Genomic DNA, 18,025 nt, shown 5'->3' on the forward strand with positions numbered 1-18,025 from the left:
TTGATCTCGTTTGCGGCGTCGAACCCGGCACGCCCCGCCTCGCTGCTTGCTCGCCGTCCACACCTCCTCGCCGCCATCTTGGAGCGGGCTCCGGTGTGCCCTGCTTCATTGCCGGCCACGCCTCCTCGCCTCCATCTCGGAGTCGGCCCCGGCGGGGCACGCCTCGCTGTTAGTCTGCCGGCCCCGCCTCCCCACATTGGGGTTTTTTCAATGTGCAGAAAGGAATATGAAACTGGTGATCGAGCCGCTCATATGGTAAACAGAAAAAACCTTAATTGGCCGCTATAAGATAAAAATGATCCCACACTTAGGAATGTTTGTCCTTTATTTCTTACTCTTAAAAGGGTGATGGTGACAAATACCGATATCAAACACACCACTCCACTCCACCGACTTCTTTCAGTAGGAACTCTCACCGAACTGAAATAATTGCTACATGATAAGCACAATTTGGCATGTCTCTGACAAACGACACAGCAATTGTGTCGGTCACATATTTTGGTCTGAAAGTGACACGCACATCTGTGGACACCGTATCACTCCTTGTGTTTCATAATGCGCCCGTGCCTCAGTGCCGTTTGACCCGTCACTGGTAATAACTCAGCAGCGAAGTGGTCCTATTGAGTTGTAAAGGCTGCTGGTGCGTTGGCTGGAAGACCAAAGAAAAGTGGAAGCTGTTACAGCTGCAAATAAAACCCTTTTTTCTCAGGGTTTACCTGCCTGATGACCAGGGGCCGTACTTATCAAGCTTCTTAGAGTGCCATTTTACACTTAAGTCCTGAGAATTTGCGAAATTTAGTCCTACTCTCAAACTTAAGAATAAAAGCTTTCTATCAACGTTCTTAAGTCTAAGAATCACTCCTACTCTCCACGATATTGAAGAGACCTTCAGAGGTGTCTTAAGTGGTTAGGAGTTGCCAGCAGGGGATGGCACTGAGGCGAGAGAGACGTGCGCGAACGTTCAGGGAACGGAACAATGTTTGTTTTTTTTTGATGACGAGCAGCTGATCAAACGGTATCGTTTAGACAGAGCGGATATTATTTTGGTCACAGATTTAATACTTTTCGATTCCTTGTTGATTTCTGCATGTGTCTGCAGTGGGCTAGTATATATAGAGCCACCCACACCAGTTTCAAATTAGTTGCCTAATTAATGAATTGGAAATAAAATGTTATGAGAGTAGCGTATGTGTGTGGCCGTGAGGTGAGTGACGTCAGTGAGTGTGTGGGCGAGAGAAGAGAGGGAGCGGTAGCGTGAGTGCCGGCGGGGACTAGTTTGTTTTGTATTATTTTGTAGTTTATTGTCAAAATATACACTCCCATTGTCCACTTAAATATTTCCAAGATATTTCTTTATTCTTAGACAACGGATTCCCTTCCGTGATTGGTCATTTCTATGGACACAGAAATGACGTCACCTAAAATTCCGTTTACGGCACATAGTAATGTCGTAATTCAGCTCTGAGTGTGACACTTAAGATTCAGTCCTACACTTCGCTGAAAGTGTGAGTAAGACGCTTGATAACTAACTTTTAAGTGCAGCTTTCAGCGAAGAATTTATTTACTCTTAAGTCAACTCTTAGCAGACTTCTTAGGAGTAATTCTAAGAAGCTTGATAAGTACGGGGGAGCAGACTTCTTAGGAGTAATTCTAAGAAGCTTGATTTTGGTAGTATAGTGTAGATCAGGGGTGTCTCAAGTGCTGCCCCACAGTGGCCATTTGCAGCCAGTATTTTACGTGAGAAACTAGGGATGCACGATGCATTTATTTTGCAACCCAATACAGCAAACTTCCTGCTTCTCAAGAACGATACTGATAATCGAGTCAACACAGGGATGTCACTCGTTTTCATTTAGGGCCACATCGCAGTTATGGCTGCCCCTAGAGGGCCACTTGCAATGAGAATAATATATGAATATATAAGGATTTGACTCATGATATTGATAAACTATTGCCGATGCATTAGATTATATTGTTTTAGTGTACACTGTAAAAAAAATCTGTCAGCCAAGTTGCCAGAACTTAACAGACATTTACCATTGTTTTGCTGAATATTACTGTAAATGGAGAAACAGGACCTCTGTTTTTTTAATGTTAAATCTACACTTTTTTTTTACAGTGTATTACCGCAAATGGAAAAACTAGCAGTTTTTGTTTTTATGGTAAAATTCTTGCAAATAAGCTAATACTTTTTACCTTAAGATCTATTGTAATTTTTACTGTGTCCAAATAGATGGCTAAAATTTGAGGTCATGAGTCAAGCAGATATTTATTTTAACAAAAAAATGTATGAAGATAAAAATGTTTGCATTATTAAATAAAAATTAAAGTTGAAAAGATAGGCAATTGCATGCGGTACATGTATTTATTTCTGTTAAAATGAAAAGAATGGTTGCATATAGTAAGAAAAGATGAAGTGCTTTATTGACTCATATTTCCAGGCTTTGGCGGGCCACATAAAATGATGTGACGGGCCAGATCTCGCTCCGGGTCTTGAGTTTGCCATCTATGGATTACCTTAATATCTATTGTTCCTAAAATTTAGATATATATATATATTTTTTTTATAAGTACTTTTTGCACACATTGCGGCTGGCTTTGGGGCAGCTTCTTTAGCAGCAGGCGTCTTAAGTGTTCTAAACACCGCTGTACCGATGCTGGCGTTTCAAGGTTTGATGTGGTGAAGCGTGATGTTTTTACCTCCTTTTTGCAGAACATTTGGTGCAAATATCTCTCGAAATTGTCTTCCTTTTGAAATCTCAAAGGAGTCCCAAACAATCGATGCCATGTGTGATCACAATGACACGAGTAGGAGAAAGTTTTTTTGTTCTTTAATGTTAGCGAGTGACCGTTCCTCATTTGGACACTGTCATTATCTGCCCGATATTTAACACGCACCCATAACAAAAAGCAGACATGCAGACGTTTTTTTTTTTAGTTTGTTTTTTTCAACCATCCATCCATCTTCTTCCGCTTATCCGAGGTCGGGTGCGGGGGCAGCAGCCTAAGAACAGAAGCCCAGACTCCCCTCTCCCTCAGCCATTTCGTCCAGCTCCTCCCGGGGGATCCCAAGGCATTCAAAGGCCAAGTCCTGCGTCTTTCCCGTGGCATCCCTCGGGTCGGACAAGCCTTCAAAGGCCTCCCCATGCAGGCGTTCGGGTGGACCACTTCATCTGGCTCCTCTTGATGTGGAGGAGCAGGAGCTTTACTCTAAACTCCTCCCAAATGACAGTCCTAAAAAAAAAAAAAAAATAAATCAATATATTCTATTTGCTTTGAAAATTGTAATGTCAAAATGGCCGCCGCATCCTTTGGGTCTGCATTGTGCTGCCCTCAGTTTAGACACCGTAGCTGTAGATGATCACAATATTCCATTTTCTGTCATGTAAACAAGCATGATGCTGACTGCTTCCATGTTTGTGTCTTGCTACCAGATCGAGAGGATCAGTCCATCCTTTGCACGTAAGCCTTTATACTTTTGTCATTTTAGTTGTGCAACAAGGTGTCTTTCTCGACAAAATGTTTTACTCTCCTCACTAGCGGCGAATCTGGAGCAGGGAAAACCGAGAACACCAAGAAAGTCATTCAGTATCTGGCCCATGTGGCCTCTTCTTTCAAGTCCAAGAAGGATCAGGTCTGTGTCAACTCAAATGTTCTTACACATTTACTTGTTTTCCTTTTTAAATGATCGAGTGAGCACATTCCTCTCTCAGGTCTTGACATGTCTTCCTCATTTCTCAAGTGTGTGTACTTTAGTTGTTTTACTTGAAGCATACTTTGTATCTGTGTGTAAAATTATTGTGACCAAAGTTGTTAAACTCACCATTTCCTTCCCTTTTGTCTCTGCAGGGCAGCGCAGTTCTGTCACATGTGAGTTCATTAAGCATGTTTGTTTATGCAAGTCTACTAATGGGGAGTGTTCTGTTGTCTGAGTCAGACAATGTGTTGACATACTGTATCTAATAGCTTGTGTGGTAAGAAAGGGACTACTTTTGTCATACAAAAAGTTCCAGTGAAACTTACTTTCAGTCATCGCTCGTTATCGATTGTTGATTGGTTCTGGAAATTACCGCGATAAATGATTTTTCGCAAAGTAGGAATCATTAATTCTAAAGCTTAAAGAAATGTTTACAATCTTCTAAATGTGTTTGTAACACTATGAGAGCACACTAGACAGGAAGTAACAACCTTTAGTCACATTTAAACGCATTTAATCCAATGCAGTAATTCTCCCTGAGGCTGAGCCAATCAGTGGCCACAATACTGATTGGCATATTCTGATTGGTTTGGTCTGTGACCAATATTGTAGTCTTATACGGCTGTGAATCTTTCAGCACCACACGATTCACTTTATTCTTGGGGGGTAACTATTTTCGATTCAAAATAAACACTTTTTAAAAAACATTGGATGCCAGTTCTATGGTTAACTACATTCCTCCAAAAAAAGAAACAGCTCTGATCAATGTTTATATTACTTAAAATAAAACTAGTTTTGTTTAATAAAATTCTACCCAAACATTTAGTAAAGTCAAATACAAATAAGGCAACTTTCTAAAGTACATATTTACAGCAAATATCTACATCAACAATATGATTTGCCTGAGTAGCTGGACAGGAAAGATTGGGGGGGATCGATTTTTAGATGTTTTTGAATCTATTAAGAATCGCGATTAATCTAAAAATCACTTTTTTTTGGACACCCCTACTGTAGTAATGATATTTTTAGTCTAGTCATGTTTATGCTTGATAATGATAATTTAGTAAATTATTTTAAAGCATATAAAAAAATTGCTTTAAAGAAAAAAACTAATTGTATATGTATACATGTATAAGTATTTGTTTATTGAATTTTTGACATAAGACAGTCCAGAAATAGTTAAACACATGACAAATGTTCTATTTTTACTCTATAAACAAGTTACCCATAAAAATCATATATAAAATAAAGATAATCAACTAGAAAAGAAAAATAAATAAATACACGCATCAGTCAAATAAGTACAGGCAAATATTGACCTGAAGCCACAGACGACTGCACTCCTGAGTCCCCAACACGGTGCAGCATTTTAATAGTTTTTAACTTCCTGCTTAATTTACAAATAAGATAATTAAAACAAATCATATTTTTTTGTATTTAATACAAAAATACTAGTATGGTAGAGCGCAGAAAAGGCTGTACACAAAAACTAAAATCCAAGAAAGATTAAATATCTGGAAATCATGTTTTTTTTGTGCAAGGCATTTTTACAGTTAGACCAATCCTCTTACATTAAGAAATTTGTGCTAAAATCGAAGTACAGTTCTCAAAATAATCTGGCTACAGAACAAGAACTTTGCAAAATGTTTGAAAAAAGTAAAATGGTATTTTTTTATACCAACATTATTTTTTTATTAAATATGACTAGTGCAAATCTTTATCAAGTATTAAAGAAACATTTTGAAAACTAAAAAAAACATGTCAAGAGTTCCCTCAATTATTGTCAATTTTACCTGGAATAAAGTACACACAAAATCAGAATCAGAAGATTTTTATTGCCATTGTTTGAGAACGGGTTCACAAAGTAGGAATTTTATTTGGTGCAAAAAAGCATACCTTTCATGAGTATTCTCTCTTGCAGAGGGCTACAGTTTACATAACTTCAGGGAATGCCAACACATTTGTCAAATATTTTCCAGATAAATAAAAAATAAAATAATCCCAGATTTGATGAAAAAGATTATTTTATCATAGATGTAATTTTCTGTAAAGGAAGCAAGTGGAGAATTCGGACAACTGTTCCTGCTAATATTTTTCCATAAAAGAGCTATCACGCTTTTGGCCAATAATATACTTAAATCCTAAAAACCCCATTGATTCTTTTTAGGTATGTGCACAGAAAATTTAAACCTTAACATCAACTTGTGGGACCAATGTAAGTTTTACTTGTAAAATATATATTTACACTGCCAAATGTAACGGAAAAGTGTACCTGTTTTTTTCTTCAGGAATCCGGTGCATCTCGATTATATTTGTGAAGCTTTTCTGGCGTAATATACGTTCACATAATCAGTTATATTGTAATAGCTTCAAGTGGGAATTAGGAGTTAATCACTGTGCTTTAGTACATGCCTCCTCCCACTCGTCTAGTACAATTGTATTTCAACAAGTCAAATGTTCCTTTTATCACGTGGTTATTTTTGTCAAGTAAATCTCAAGTTTTAGTCCATAATTCCCTAGAAAAATTATTCTAATATAGAAGATGTCTGCTTTTGAAAATATTTGATTAGGTATTTAATGTTGCTATGTTTTGAGTTTTTCCAGTCTACCCATTGTTAAAAGGCCAGCCAAGGCTTGAAATTGTTCATTAAGATGAATGCATTATTCACTGGGAAATAAGAGGAAATTCAGAATTATTTTTGGAATGCCCAAATAAGTAGTAGTTGTAGTTAATGTGGGTTAAAAAAATGGTATTGCTATTACAAAAAATCAATATTTAGAAATAAAAAACATATTTCATTATTATTTAAGGAGTTTTTTATTGACTCATATTTACATAATGTACAGTATAGTGGAATCTGCTTTAGGTTTGTGTAATACCAGTAAAGTTGTAAATACTGTATATTAGTTGCAGTTTAGCAGTGATCTTTGTTTACTTTTAGCGAATATAATTACTTAACTAGTTGAAACCCATACTGAATGAGCCTACTCCACCCCTGCCGTAAGCCATGTTTTTGTCTTGTTGTAGCCTGTGTAATGTGTCTATGTGCAATCCTGCATTTCCTCCCTCGGGGGGCGGTTTTGGAGTATGTTTTGGAGTAGGCCGTATACGTATGTTATCTAACCTCCCTGCTCCTTGGCTTCCCTTCTGTGTGCCTGCAAGAATGTTGTTTGTCAAAAATGTACGCGCATGTTTGTCATGTTTTCAAATTTGCATGACCTGTTGCTGATTCTGAGTTTCCTGTGTCTTAGGGAGAACTGGAGAAGCAGCTGCTGCAGGCCAATCCTATTCTGGAGGCTTTTGGCAATGCAAAGACTGTCAAGAATGACAATTCTTCCAGATTTGTAAGAATGCCTCACATATATTGTACATTTCATTCTGACAGTAGTTATTCATGTTAACATGAGGTGTTTGTCTTGCAGGGGAAGTTCATCAGGATCAACTTTGATGTGAATGGATACATCGTCGGAGCCAATATTGAAACCTGCATCCTTTTTTTTAATACACATCAGTTTCCACAAATTATTTTACCCCTTAGGAAACCATTTAAACAGTATTATTCTTAGCCCGTATTTACATTTCATTAACTTTACATAATTAACATTTTAATGTCATTCAAGTGTAAATAAATACAAGTTTGACTATAAGGCTTAATTGTAATGATAGATAAATGATGCCTTGGTGAGTGTGAGGCACACTCAATAGCTGTATTGACATTATTGAATGTCATAAAAGTGTAACAAGAAGTTATAAAGTCATAAAAGTTTAACAAGAAGGTACCGTATGTGTACTAAAAGTGTAACAAGACGTTAGACTGGTTTAAAAAAAAAAGGCTTTATTGGAGTGATGGGTAAAATGATGCCTCAGTGAGTCTGTGGTACAATCCATAGCTGTAGTAACACTATTAAATGCCATTAAAGTGTAACAAGAAGTTAGACTTGTAAAATAAGCCCTAATTGTAGTAATGGGTAAAATTATGCCAGTGAGTGTGTGGCACGCTCAATAGCTGTATTGACATTACTGAATGTCATAAAAGTGTAACAAGAAGTTATAAAGTCATAAAAGTTTAACAAGGTATGTGTAATAAAAGTGTAACAAGACGTTAGACTGGTAAAAAAAAAAGGCTCTATTGGAGTGATGGGTAAATGATGCCTCAGTGAGTCTGTGGTACAATCCATAGCTGTATTAACACTATTAAATGCCATTAAAGTGTAACAAGAAGTTAGACTTGTAAAATAAGCCCTAATTGTAGTAATGGGTAAAATTATGCCAGTGAGTGTGTGGCACACTGAATAGCTGTATTGACATTATTGAATGTCATAAAAGTGTAACAAGAAGTTATGAAGTAATAAAAGTTTAACAAGAAGGTATGTGTAATAAAAGTGTAACAAGACGTTAGACTGGTTTAAAAAAAAAAGAGGCTTTATTGGAGTGATGGGTAAAATGATGCCTCAGTGAGTCTGTGGTACAATCCATAGCTGTAGTAACACTATTAAATGCCATTAAAGTGTAACAAGAAGTTAGACTTGTAAAATAAGCCCTAATTGTAGTAATGGGTAAAATTATGCCAGTGAGTGTGGCACGCTCAATAGCTGTATTGACATTACTGAATGTCATAAAAGTGCAACAAGAAGTTATAAAGTCATAAAAGTTTAACAAGAAGGTGTGTGTAATAAAAGTGTAACAAGACGTTAGACTGGTTAAAAAAAAAAAACTCTCTATTGGAGTGATGGGTAAATGATGCCAAAATTAGTCTGTGGTACAATCCATAGCTGTATTAACACTATTAAATGCCATTAAAGTGTAACAAGAAGTTAGACTTGTAAAATAAGCCCTAATTGTAGTAATGGGTAAAATTATGCCAGTGAATGTGTGTGGCACACTCAATAGCTGTGTTGACATTATTAAATGTCATAAAATTGTATCAAGATGTTAGACCATTGTAAAATAAGCCCTAATTGTAGTGATAGGTAAAATGAGGCCTCAGTGAGTTGTGTGGTACAATCTATAGCTGTATTAACACTATTAAATGTCATTAAAGTCTCACAAGAAGCTTGACTATAGTAAAACAAGGTCTAATTGTAGTGATAGGTCAATGATGACCCAGTGAGTGTGTGGCACACTCAATAGCCGTGTTGACGCTGCACTGATACTTTCAGTGATTCATAATAGGCAGCAGCAATCTGCTGGAGTAATAAAAAAATCCCTACCTTAGACCTGAAACCAGAGTATTTTTTAAATCAAACAACTAGCCGCACAGAAAGGAATGTAAAACGTGCAGCTGTGGCCACTGAACCAAATAGTAAACAGGAAAAGAAAAACATTCATAAGATCGAAAAGATTTGACTTGGGACTTTTTTCTTAGATACGTTTATATCTATGATGGTGATGAAAACCGGTGTCGAACGCGGCACTCCGCTCTTCCGACTTGTTTAATCCAATTTGTCACTCGTGATCCGGCTCGAAAGAAGCGCTACTTAAACACAGTAAGGACACGGCAGTTGTATCGGTCACATGTTTTTTTTGTTAAAGTGACCCACACACACACACGGAAGGAGAATGTATGTATCACTTGCTGTGTTTCATAAGGCATCGATGCTTCAGTATGGTTTGACCTCGTACAGTATTTACATGTAGAGGCTGGCTTATTGAAGGCAACTTGCCTTCTTTTTGCTTTTGCAATAAAAACAAGTTAACTGTAGATGGACTGTAAAAAAGCATATTTTAAACCTTCGGCTTAAAAGAGACAATATTGTGGAGTTATCTTCCTGGACTTCAATATGAACAATGTAGCAGGTGTTTGTCAACATTTTTGTTCTACTCCATCCTTGACTGAAATGTTACCAGACCTGCTGGAGAAGTCTCGGGCCATCAGACAAGCCAAAGAGGAGAGAAGCTTCCACATCTTCTACTACATGCTATCTGGGGCAGGAGACAAACTGCGCTGTAAGAACTCTGTTATCTCAGCAACCTTTTTTTTATTTTAATTGAAATTTTTTCATAAAACCAGTTCCTAGTGGGATGGGCCACATGTAACCTCGAGGAAAATGCTTTATCAGTATCATGTTTCGAAAAACTGCACTCTAAAAGTGCTCCTTGTAGCAAATAGTCCTGACTTCCTCATTTTGATTGAAAAAAAAAAGTCAGCACAAATTGCTTTTTGATTTTTAGGTTAAGTATTTATATATATATAGTGTGTTCATGTTGCTGATCAATTTAAGTTTAAAATGTATTACGGAGTTTATTCACATTTAATTTTCAGTATCAAATAGTTCAAGTCGGTCAAAAAATATTTATAGTTTAAACAAGAATTTAGCTAAATTGATGCATTATAAATGTTTTGTCTTTTACAGACTGGAAAATAATTATCAGTTATTTGTTGTAAGTTGGTCTACGCTGTATTTTTCCCCCCCTTTAATGTTATACAGAGGTGTACTTATAACAATCTTATTGACAAATTATACTATTTATTGTAGTGTTGGGGGGCATGACAGAAAAGAATTGAGAAGCACTGCAATAAACATGACAGTTTTATTAATTGTGTGTGTGTGTGTCTGTGTCTGTGTCTGTGTCTGTCTGAATGTCTGTCTGTCTGTCTGCGTGTCTGTCTTGTCTGTGTGTCTGTCTGTCTGTCTGCTTCACAGTATCCCAAAGCCTAACAGAATTAATTTTTCAAAGGGCTTAAAATAATTTTAAATACGTTTTTTATTTTATCTTTTTTTTTTTTGCTCAAATCTCTCTATCCAACTTTAGCCCTAAGCAAAAAAAAAACCAACAACCTGTTTTTAAATGCCAATCCTTTGAAGGCCTGTTGATCAAATGATGTCAAAGTAATCAATTAGTATACATAACATTAGTTATTTTACTAATTTAGACCTGTGACATTATCTGATCTAAATAGTAAAATAACACAAAAAACATGTTTGATATTTTTGTTTAGGAATGAAGTTTATGGAGAAATTTCACAACCTTCAAAAAGTTAAGGACTTTTATGTCCTGTTTGACTTTGAAGATAATTAAAATTGAATGTCCACAGAGGGTTAAAGGTGCAGTGGATAGGTGAATGCTTAGAGGGCTTTCGCATTAAAACGAGCTGCTACCATAACTTAATCGCTTCCTGGTTCAACCATGCTAAGATACGCTCCACTTGTGCATGGAGAAAAAGGACAACTACAACCGCCAGTTTAATTAATTACCTTTTAAAAATGTTAGTTGAATCTGTTCTCTTGAACCAATATTGGTCGGCTGGTGGTGATCTTATATTTTTGGGTTTAAAAAACAAAGTAGTTGTAATATATATGTGCGTGAATGATGTGTGATATTTCCTTCTTTTTCTTTCCATAATTCAGCTGAGTTGTGTCTGGAAGACTACAGCAAATACCGTTTCATGTCCAACGGCAACCTGACCATTCCAGGCCAGCAGGACAAGGACATGTACACTGACACCGTGGAGGCCTTCAAGATCATGAGTATTCCAGAGGAGGAACGAATCGGTACTTTATTTTTTAACGATTATTTTTGTGTAAGAAAAAAATGTATTCTTTCTTTCGTCAACTAATTTTTTGAGACCATGCAAGTCAAAAAGTACTATTGTATTTTTTTGCACATTTTAAGGTTAGAAATGGTAAGTTTCTACATTACTACTAATTGTAATACATCTATTATGCAACAATTTACTATACCATTAGAGTAGCGAAACATAATGATAAAATATGAATAAGTATGCTTAAAGGCCTACTGAAATGAATTTTTTTTATTTAAACGGGGATAGCAGATCTATTCTATGTGTCATACTTGATCATTTCGCGATATTGCCATATTTTTGCTGAAAGGATTTAGTATAGAACGACGATAAAGATTGCAACTTTTGGTATCTGATAAAAAAAAGGCTTGCCCCTACCGGAAGTAGCGTGACGTAGTCAGTTGAACATATACGCAAAGTTCCCTATTGTTTACAATGATGGCCGCATGAAGTGAGAGAGATTCGGACCGAGAAAGCGACAATTTCCCCATTAATTTGAGCGAGGATGAAAGATTTGTGGATGAGTAAAGTGCAAGTGAAGGACTAGTGGGGAGTTGAAGCTATTCAGATAGGGAAGATGCTGTGAGAGCCGGGGGTGACCTGATATTCAGCTGGGAATGACTACAACAGTAAATAAACACAAGACATATATATACTCCATTAGCCACAACACAACCAGGCTTATATTTAACATGCCACAAATTAATCCTGCATAAAAACACCTGCGTGTTTGTTATGCTAGCTCCTAGCTCCTCTGCTAGCTCCTAGCTCCATAGAACACGCCAATACAATTCAAACACCTGATCAACACACACAATCACTCAGCCCAAAAGACCGTTCACCTAACCCAAGGTTCATAAAGCTTATATATTTTTAAAAAGTTACGTACGTGACGCGCACGTACGGTACGGTACGTGTTATGCTAGCTCCTAGCTCCTATGCTAGCTCCTAGCTCCATAGAACACGCCAATGCAATTCAAACACCTGATCAACACACACAATCACTCAGCCCAAAAGACCGTTCACCTAACCCAAGGTTCATAAAGCTTATATATTTTTAAAAAGTTACGTACGTGACGCGCACGTACGGTACGGTACGTGTTATGCTAGCTCCTAGCTCCTATGCTAGCTCCTAGCTCCATAGAACACGCCAATACAATTCAAACACCTGATCAACACACACAATCACTCAGCCCAAAAGACCGTTCACCTAACCCAAGGTTCATAAAGCTTATATATTTTAAAAAAGTTACGTACATACGCAAAAAAAAGTTGCGCACATACGGTCAAGCGATCAAATGTTTAGAAGCCAAAGCTGCATACTCACAGTAGCACGTCTGCGTCTTTGTCATCCAAATCAAAGTAATCCTGGTAAGAGTCTGTGTTGTCCCAGTTCTCTACAGGCGTCTGTGTATCGAAGTCAAAAGTCCTCCTGGTTAGAGTCTCTGTTATCCGAGTTCTTCCATCTTGACTGCATCTTTCGGGAATGTAAACAAAGAAGCGCCGGCTGTGTACTGTTGTGGCTGACTACGTTCGAAAAATACGTCCATTTCGCACCGACAACTTTCTTCTTTGCTTGCTCAGCTTCCTTCTCCATAATGCAATGAACATGATTGAAACAGATTCACGAACACAGATGTCCAGAATACTGTGGAATTATGAAATGAAAACAGAGCTTTTTCGTATTGGCTTCAATGTGGAAGGCATACCCGTGTTCGCCGGTCTACGTCACGCGCATACGTCATCCTCAGAGGCGTTTCGAACCGGAAGTTTAGCGGCAAATTTAAAATGTCACTTTATAAGTTAACCCGGCCGTATTGGCATGTGTTATAATGTTAAGATTTCATCATTGATATATAAACTATCAGACTGCGTGGTCGGTAGTAGTGGGTTTCAGTAGGCCTTTAAACTTGGTATTTTCTATGGCCCTCTATTGAGGGCCACATCGCAATTATGGCTGCCCTCAAAGAGCCACATGTAAAAGTGAATATTAAACATATGTTAGCCTTGTTACGTAATTACAGACTGATTACTTGCTTTTGTGAAGGTGCACAACAAAATCGATTCACATCGGAAACGCAATTTTTAGGCATCCCGATTATAAATAAATTCATAAATTTCAAAAATGGATTTAAAAATAAATATAAAAAAATATATAATTCTAATTTTTGAAATACGTGTTTAGGCCATCTCAATGCAACCAGAAGGAGATTTTCTAACCTGTAACTAGTTTTGAAAAAGTTTCATAATTATTATGCCAAGAAATACATCATGAAAATCGATTTGATTTGAAAATAGATTCTGAATCGAATCGTTACCCAAAGAATCTGAATCGGATCGAATCGTTAGGTGCCCAAAGATTAACACCCCTTTTCCTTTGAAAGTCAAGTTGACAAGAAAATATTTAAGTATTTATTTTTGATAACAAAAAAAATGCTTGCAATATGTTTTTGCGTGATCAGATAACATTAAAGTTTAGACGGGTTTTTTTGTCAAAATTGAAAGAACAAATACAATTTAGCCAGAAAGTGCTTTAATAATGCACATTATTTCAAGCCTTTTGAAAAATGTCAATGGCGAAAAAACAAAATTCATACACAGGAGATTAAAATGTATATCTTTTTCTTAGTAAAATGATGTCTAAAGCAATAAAAAATCATTCACAACTTTACAGTTGCACTTATGATTGTTAGTTACTTTTCTTTTCAGAATGTACACATTTTGAATAGGTGTCCAGTTTAAAAAAGAAAATAAAGAAAGCAATAAACCATTATTTTATTTAAAGTAGTTTTTTATCGGGTTCATAAAAGTCCTGGCATATGTCCTTGTAAAATATGAATAACCAGTAAAAATGTGTGTGCTTGGCTTCTTTAGGGCTGTTAAAGGTGGTTTCAGCCGTGCTGCAGCTGGGCAACATGACCTTCAAGAAGGAGCGTCACTCTGACCAGGCGTCAATGCCGGACGACACCGGTACTCGCTTCAAACCTGCATCACTAATTTTTGTTTGACATCTGAAAATTTCAAACACTCCTCTTCCTCCGTAGCCGCCCAGAAAGTTTCTCACCTGCTTGGCATCAACGTGACCGACTTCACACGTGCCATCCTGTCGCCTCGAATTAAAGTCAGTGTCTTTAACGTTAAAAAATAATAACAATCAAAACGTCAATGAGAACTTTTTCACTGAGTTCTTTTTCACCAGGTGGGGCGAGACTACGTCCAGAAAGCTCAGACTCAGGAGCAGGCCGAGTTTGCTGTGGAGGCTCTAGCCAAGGCGTCTTACGAGAGGATGTTCCGCTGGCTGGTCATGAGGATCAATAAAGCTCTGGACAAAACCAAGAGACAGGGCGCTTCCTTCATCGGCATCCTGGACATTGCTGGCTTTGAGATCTTTGAGGTGAGCTGCTGAGTACCGGTTCCTAATTGGGTTGGTCAAGGAGGACCGTTAAGATTCAGGACAAATGATACGGCTATCGGCATTATTTTTATCCAGCTGACCGTCGAAATTATGACACGCTATTAGATTCACCTCTGGTGCCGCTGCTATGCATAAAAAACTAAGCAAAACAGGTAGGATCTGATAATCAACTTGGAATAATCACAAATAAGGAAGCACGTCTTCATGCTTTTCGGGCAGGGGGCTGCGGGGTGAAGGGTTGTTTAGATTGGGGGGAGGGCAAAACCCCATCAGCTCTGGGGCCCCCTTTAGGTTAAGGCATACTTGCCAACCCTCCCGATTTTTCCCGGGAGACTCCCGAATTTCAGTGTCCCTCCCGAAAATCTCCCGGTGCAACCATTCTCCCGAATTTCTCCCGATTTCCACCCGGACAACAATATTGGGGGCGTGCCTTAAAGGCACTGCCTTTAGCGTCCTTTCTCACCTGAAACCTTCACCCCCTAACAGCCGCATGCTGTCCAGGCGTCCACTTTGCCTCCATATAAACAGCGTGCCGGCCCAGTCACATAATAATGTAGCGTTGAACAGGTTTAACAATGGTCTTTACTCGAAGATGTGAAGAAATGCTGACACGTTGTATGATCTTTTAACTGGTTTAATGATAATGTTAATTTCAAGCACACACACACACACACAAGTGAATGCAAGGCATACTTGGTCAACAGCCATACAGGTCACACTGACGGTGGCCGTATAAACAACTTTAACACTGTTACAAATATGCGCCACACTGTCAACCCACACCAAACAAGAATGACAAACACATTTCGGGAGAACCGCACCGTAACACAACATAAACACAACAGAACAAATACCCAGAACCCCTTGCAGCACTAACTCTTCCGGGACACTACAATAACATCTACGGCTTTTGGAGCTCAGTGCACAACTGCACACACAACAAGAAGGAGACGAAGCAGAAGAACGAAGAAGAGACATGGCGACGACGAGTAAGAAGAAGAAATAAGCTTGCAAGTTCCAAAATGATTGGAAAAAATAATTTAATTTAATCCAGGACAGCTCGAAGGGGAAGGTGTATGCTGCCTGCACCTCAACCACCTGCTGTAAGATGTTACATAATGTTGGTGGTGCACAACCTCTTGTGCTCAAAGTTTGTTCCACATCTTTATTTACGCCAATTACATATAGCATATAGCGATGAATACTGGTATCGAAAAGGACTATAGATTACAAAAAAATGCTAACAAAATACATCCCTGCTAATAAAGGTGACTATGGAGAATTTTACGTACTAAAAAAAACCCCGCTGTCCTTCTAGCTCAACTCCTTCGAGCAGCTGTGCATCAACTACACCAACGAGAAGCTGCAGCAGCTCTTCAACCACACCATGTTCATCCTGGAGCAGGAGGAGTACCAGAGGGAGGGCATCGACTGGAGCTTCATTGACTTTGGCCTTGACTTACAGCCCTGCATTGACCTCATTGAGAAACATGTGAGCTTGCCACCCCTCGCTAGTCTGTGACCCCGCAGGCTAATGCGCTTTTCTCCTGTTCCAATGTCGACGGCAGTCCAGTCCCCCTGGCATCTTGGCTCTGCTGGACGAGGAGTGCTGGTTCCCCAAAGCCACAGACAAGAGCTTTGTGGAGAAGGTGGTTCAGGAGCAGGGAACACACCCCAAATTCCAGAAGCCCAAGAAACTCAAGGATGAGGCTGATTTCTGCGTTATCCACTACGCCGGGAAGGTAATTGATATGAAGGACCCATGTTGCATAAAGCAGATGTTCAGAGGTAACAAGGAATTATAGAGCTTGTTTTTAACAATTAATTCTTATTACAGGTGGACTACAAAGCAAATGCATGGCTGATGAAAAACATGGACCCTCTGAATGAGTGTGTGGCCACTTTGCTCAACCAGTCCACAGACAAGTTTACTTCTGACTTGTGGAGAGATGGTGAGTAAATAGCACATGTATTGTTTGTGAGACAAACATGGTATTTTGAACTAACCAGTAACGTATTTCTCAGCAAATGTTTTAAAGCTGCAATGTGTAATTAGAGTGGAAACGCGATTTACGATTTTAATTGGTTCTTGAACAGGGTACGTATATCTAAATGTTCATATAGTGAGGCACATTTGTCCATAAACTGTATATATGAATGGGTTCCAGCCTCCACAAAAGTTTATATTTTAGTGAAAGTTTGTACACTTTGAACACAATAAAAAGAGCTATACAGTAATGTTAATCAAACATAAAGAACAAGGAGGTACGTTCTCCTTATTGACAAGCCAAAACAACAAGACCAGCTGAGCTGTCCTGTATATACTGCTCTGCCCACATCCGCACGCACACAGAAGTCCCGTAGGTGCCCTTACAAACTATCAGAAATCACAAAAATCCTTAACTTTAACAACGATATTGCTACAATAATTAACACTTTAAGAAGTAAAGTCTGTAAGTTAACATCAGAAAATGTCCCCTTGGGAACTGCTTTTTTGCACGGGAGGAGAGAAAGGAGCCAACAGAGGTAGAGAAAGGAGGGTTGAGGGGAGGCACCATGTGTGCGTTGGAAGAGACCCCCTCAGCTGTGAAATAAGTCCACTTTGGCATTTTTTTCCAGAAAAGTATTTTCTTTTTGCAATTAAAAACTTGCTGTGGTACGAAGCCAGCTTCCTCAATCTCTTCAATACGAGCAAGCACAAAATGGCTGCCAGCGGGACACAAAATGAATGAATGAAGCGTTCCTACACAGAGACATGGTTCGCACACGCAGTCATATTTGGTGCGGTCTAAAAGTTCGTAAACCGAGGAGTTTGCAAATAGAGGGTTTCGTAAATCGTGGTTCCACTCTAGTGCTGTCAACTGTTTCTTTTTTGTTTTTTTTAAGTTGGATTAATCCCACTCAAATTTGGTTTAATCATGATTAATTAGAGTAAATGTCTTTCTTGCATAATTTAAATTAACCTATAAAAATGCCACAAGTGCAATTTTATTGTCGAAATATACAGTAAGATTTACTTGAATGGATTTCATTTATTTGCTCAAAATTACTTATACACTTTCATCTAAAGTTCTGTCGGGGCTTATTTTGAAGTGAAACTAGCCAGATAGCACACGAGTGGGGGTCTCCTCACTCATCATGGCATCATTGCAGCGGCGTACACATTGACCTGATCACTGGCCGTATAACCACCAGCGCCGCCTTGAGGAGTACGTGCAGTCAAAATCAATAGCGTGATTCATCTGCATATATACATGATTAATGCTATCATTTTACAATCAACCAGATGAATTGACTTGTTAGCCCAAAATTATAAACCGGATACATAAGTAGGGGTTCTCGCTCCGTTTGGGGGTCCTCTGCTTGGAAAACAATGAAAACCCTTGTTTT

At 38.3% G+C, this 18,025-nt stretch overlaps 1 protein-coding gene across 2 annotated transcripts in view; it reads left to right on the plus strand.

Annotated features, from left to right (window-relative positions):
- The window catches only part of LOC133634071 (myosin-9-like), a 61,236-nt gene that overhangs the window by 8,273 nt on the left and 34,938 nt on the right, over positions 1–18,025 (plus strand). For both annotated transcript variants that reach the window (XM_062027050.1, XM_062027049.1), the window contains exons 5-17: positions 3,435–3,462; positions 3,541–3,634; positions 3,850–3,870; positions 6,950–7,042; positions 7,121–7,184; positions 9,546–9,644; positions 11,048–11,191; positions 14,095–14,190; positions 14,265–14,341; positions 14,420–14,614; positions 15,954–16,127; positions 16,204–16,377; positions 16,473–16,587. In XM_062027050.1, coding sequence (XP_061883034.1) covers positions 3,435–3,462; positions 3,541–3,634; positions 3,850–3,870; positions 6,950–7,042; positions 7,121–7,184; positions 9,546–9,644; positions 11,048–11,191; positions 14,095–14,190; positions 14,265–14,341; positions 14,420–14,614; positions 15,954–16,127; positions 16,204–16,377; positions 16,473–16,587 — 1,374 coding nt within the window. The remainder of the gene's footprint in view (positions 1–3,434; positions 3,463–3,540; positions 3,635–3,849; positions 3,871–6,949; positions 7,043–7,120; positions 7,185–9,545; positions 9,645–11,047; positions 11,192–14,094; positions 14,191–14,264; positions 14,342–14,419; positions 14,615–15,953; positions 16,128–16,203; positions 16,378–16,472; positions 16,588–18,025) is intronic.

Source organism: Entelurus aequoreus, linkage group LG18 (genome assembly GCF_033978785.1).
Source record: "Entelurus aequoreus isolate RoL-2023_Sb linkage group LG18, RoL_Eaeq_v1.1, whole genome shotgun sequence".
In the NCBI taxonomy this organism is placed as follows: Eukaryota; Metazoa; Chordata; class Actinopteri; order Syngnathiformes; family Syngnathidae; genus Entelurus; species Entelurus aequoreus.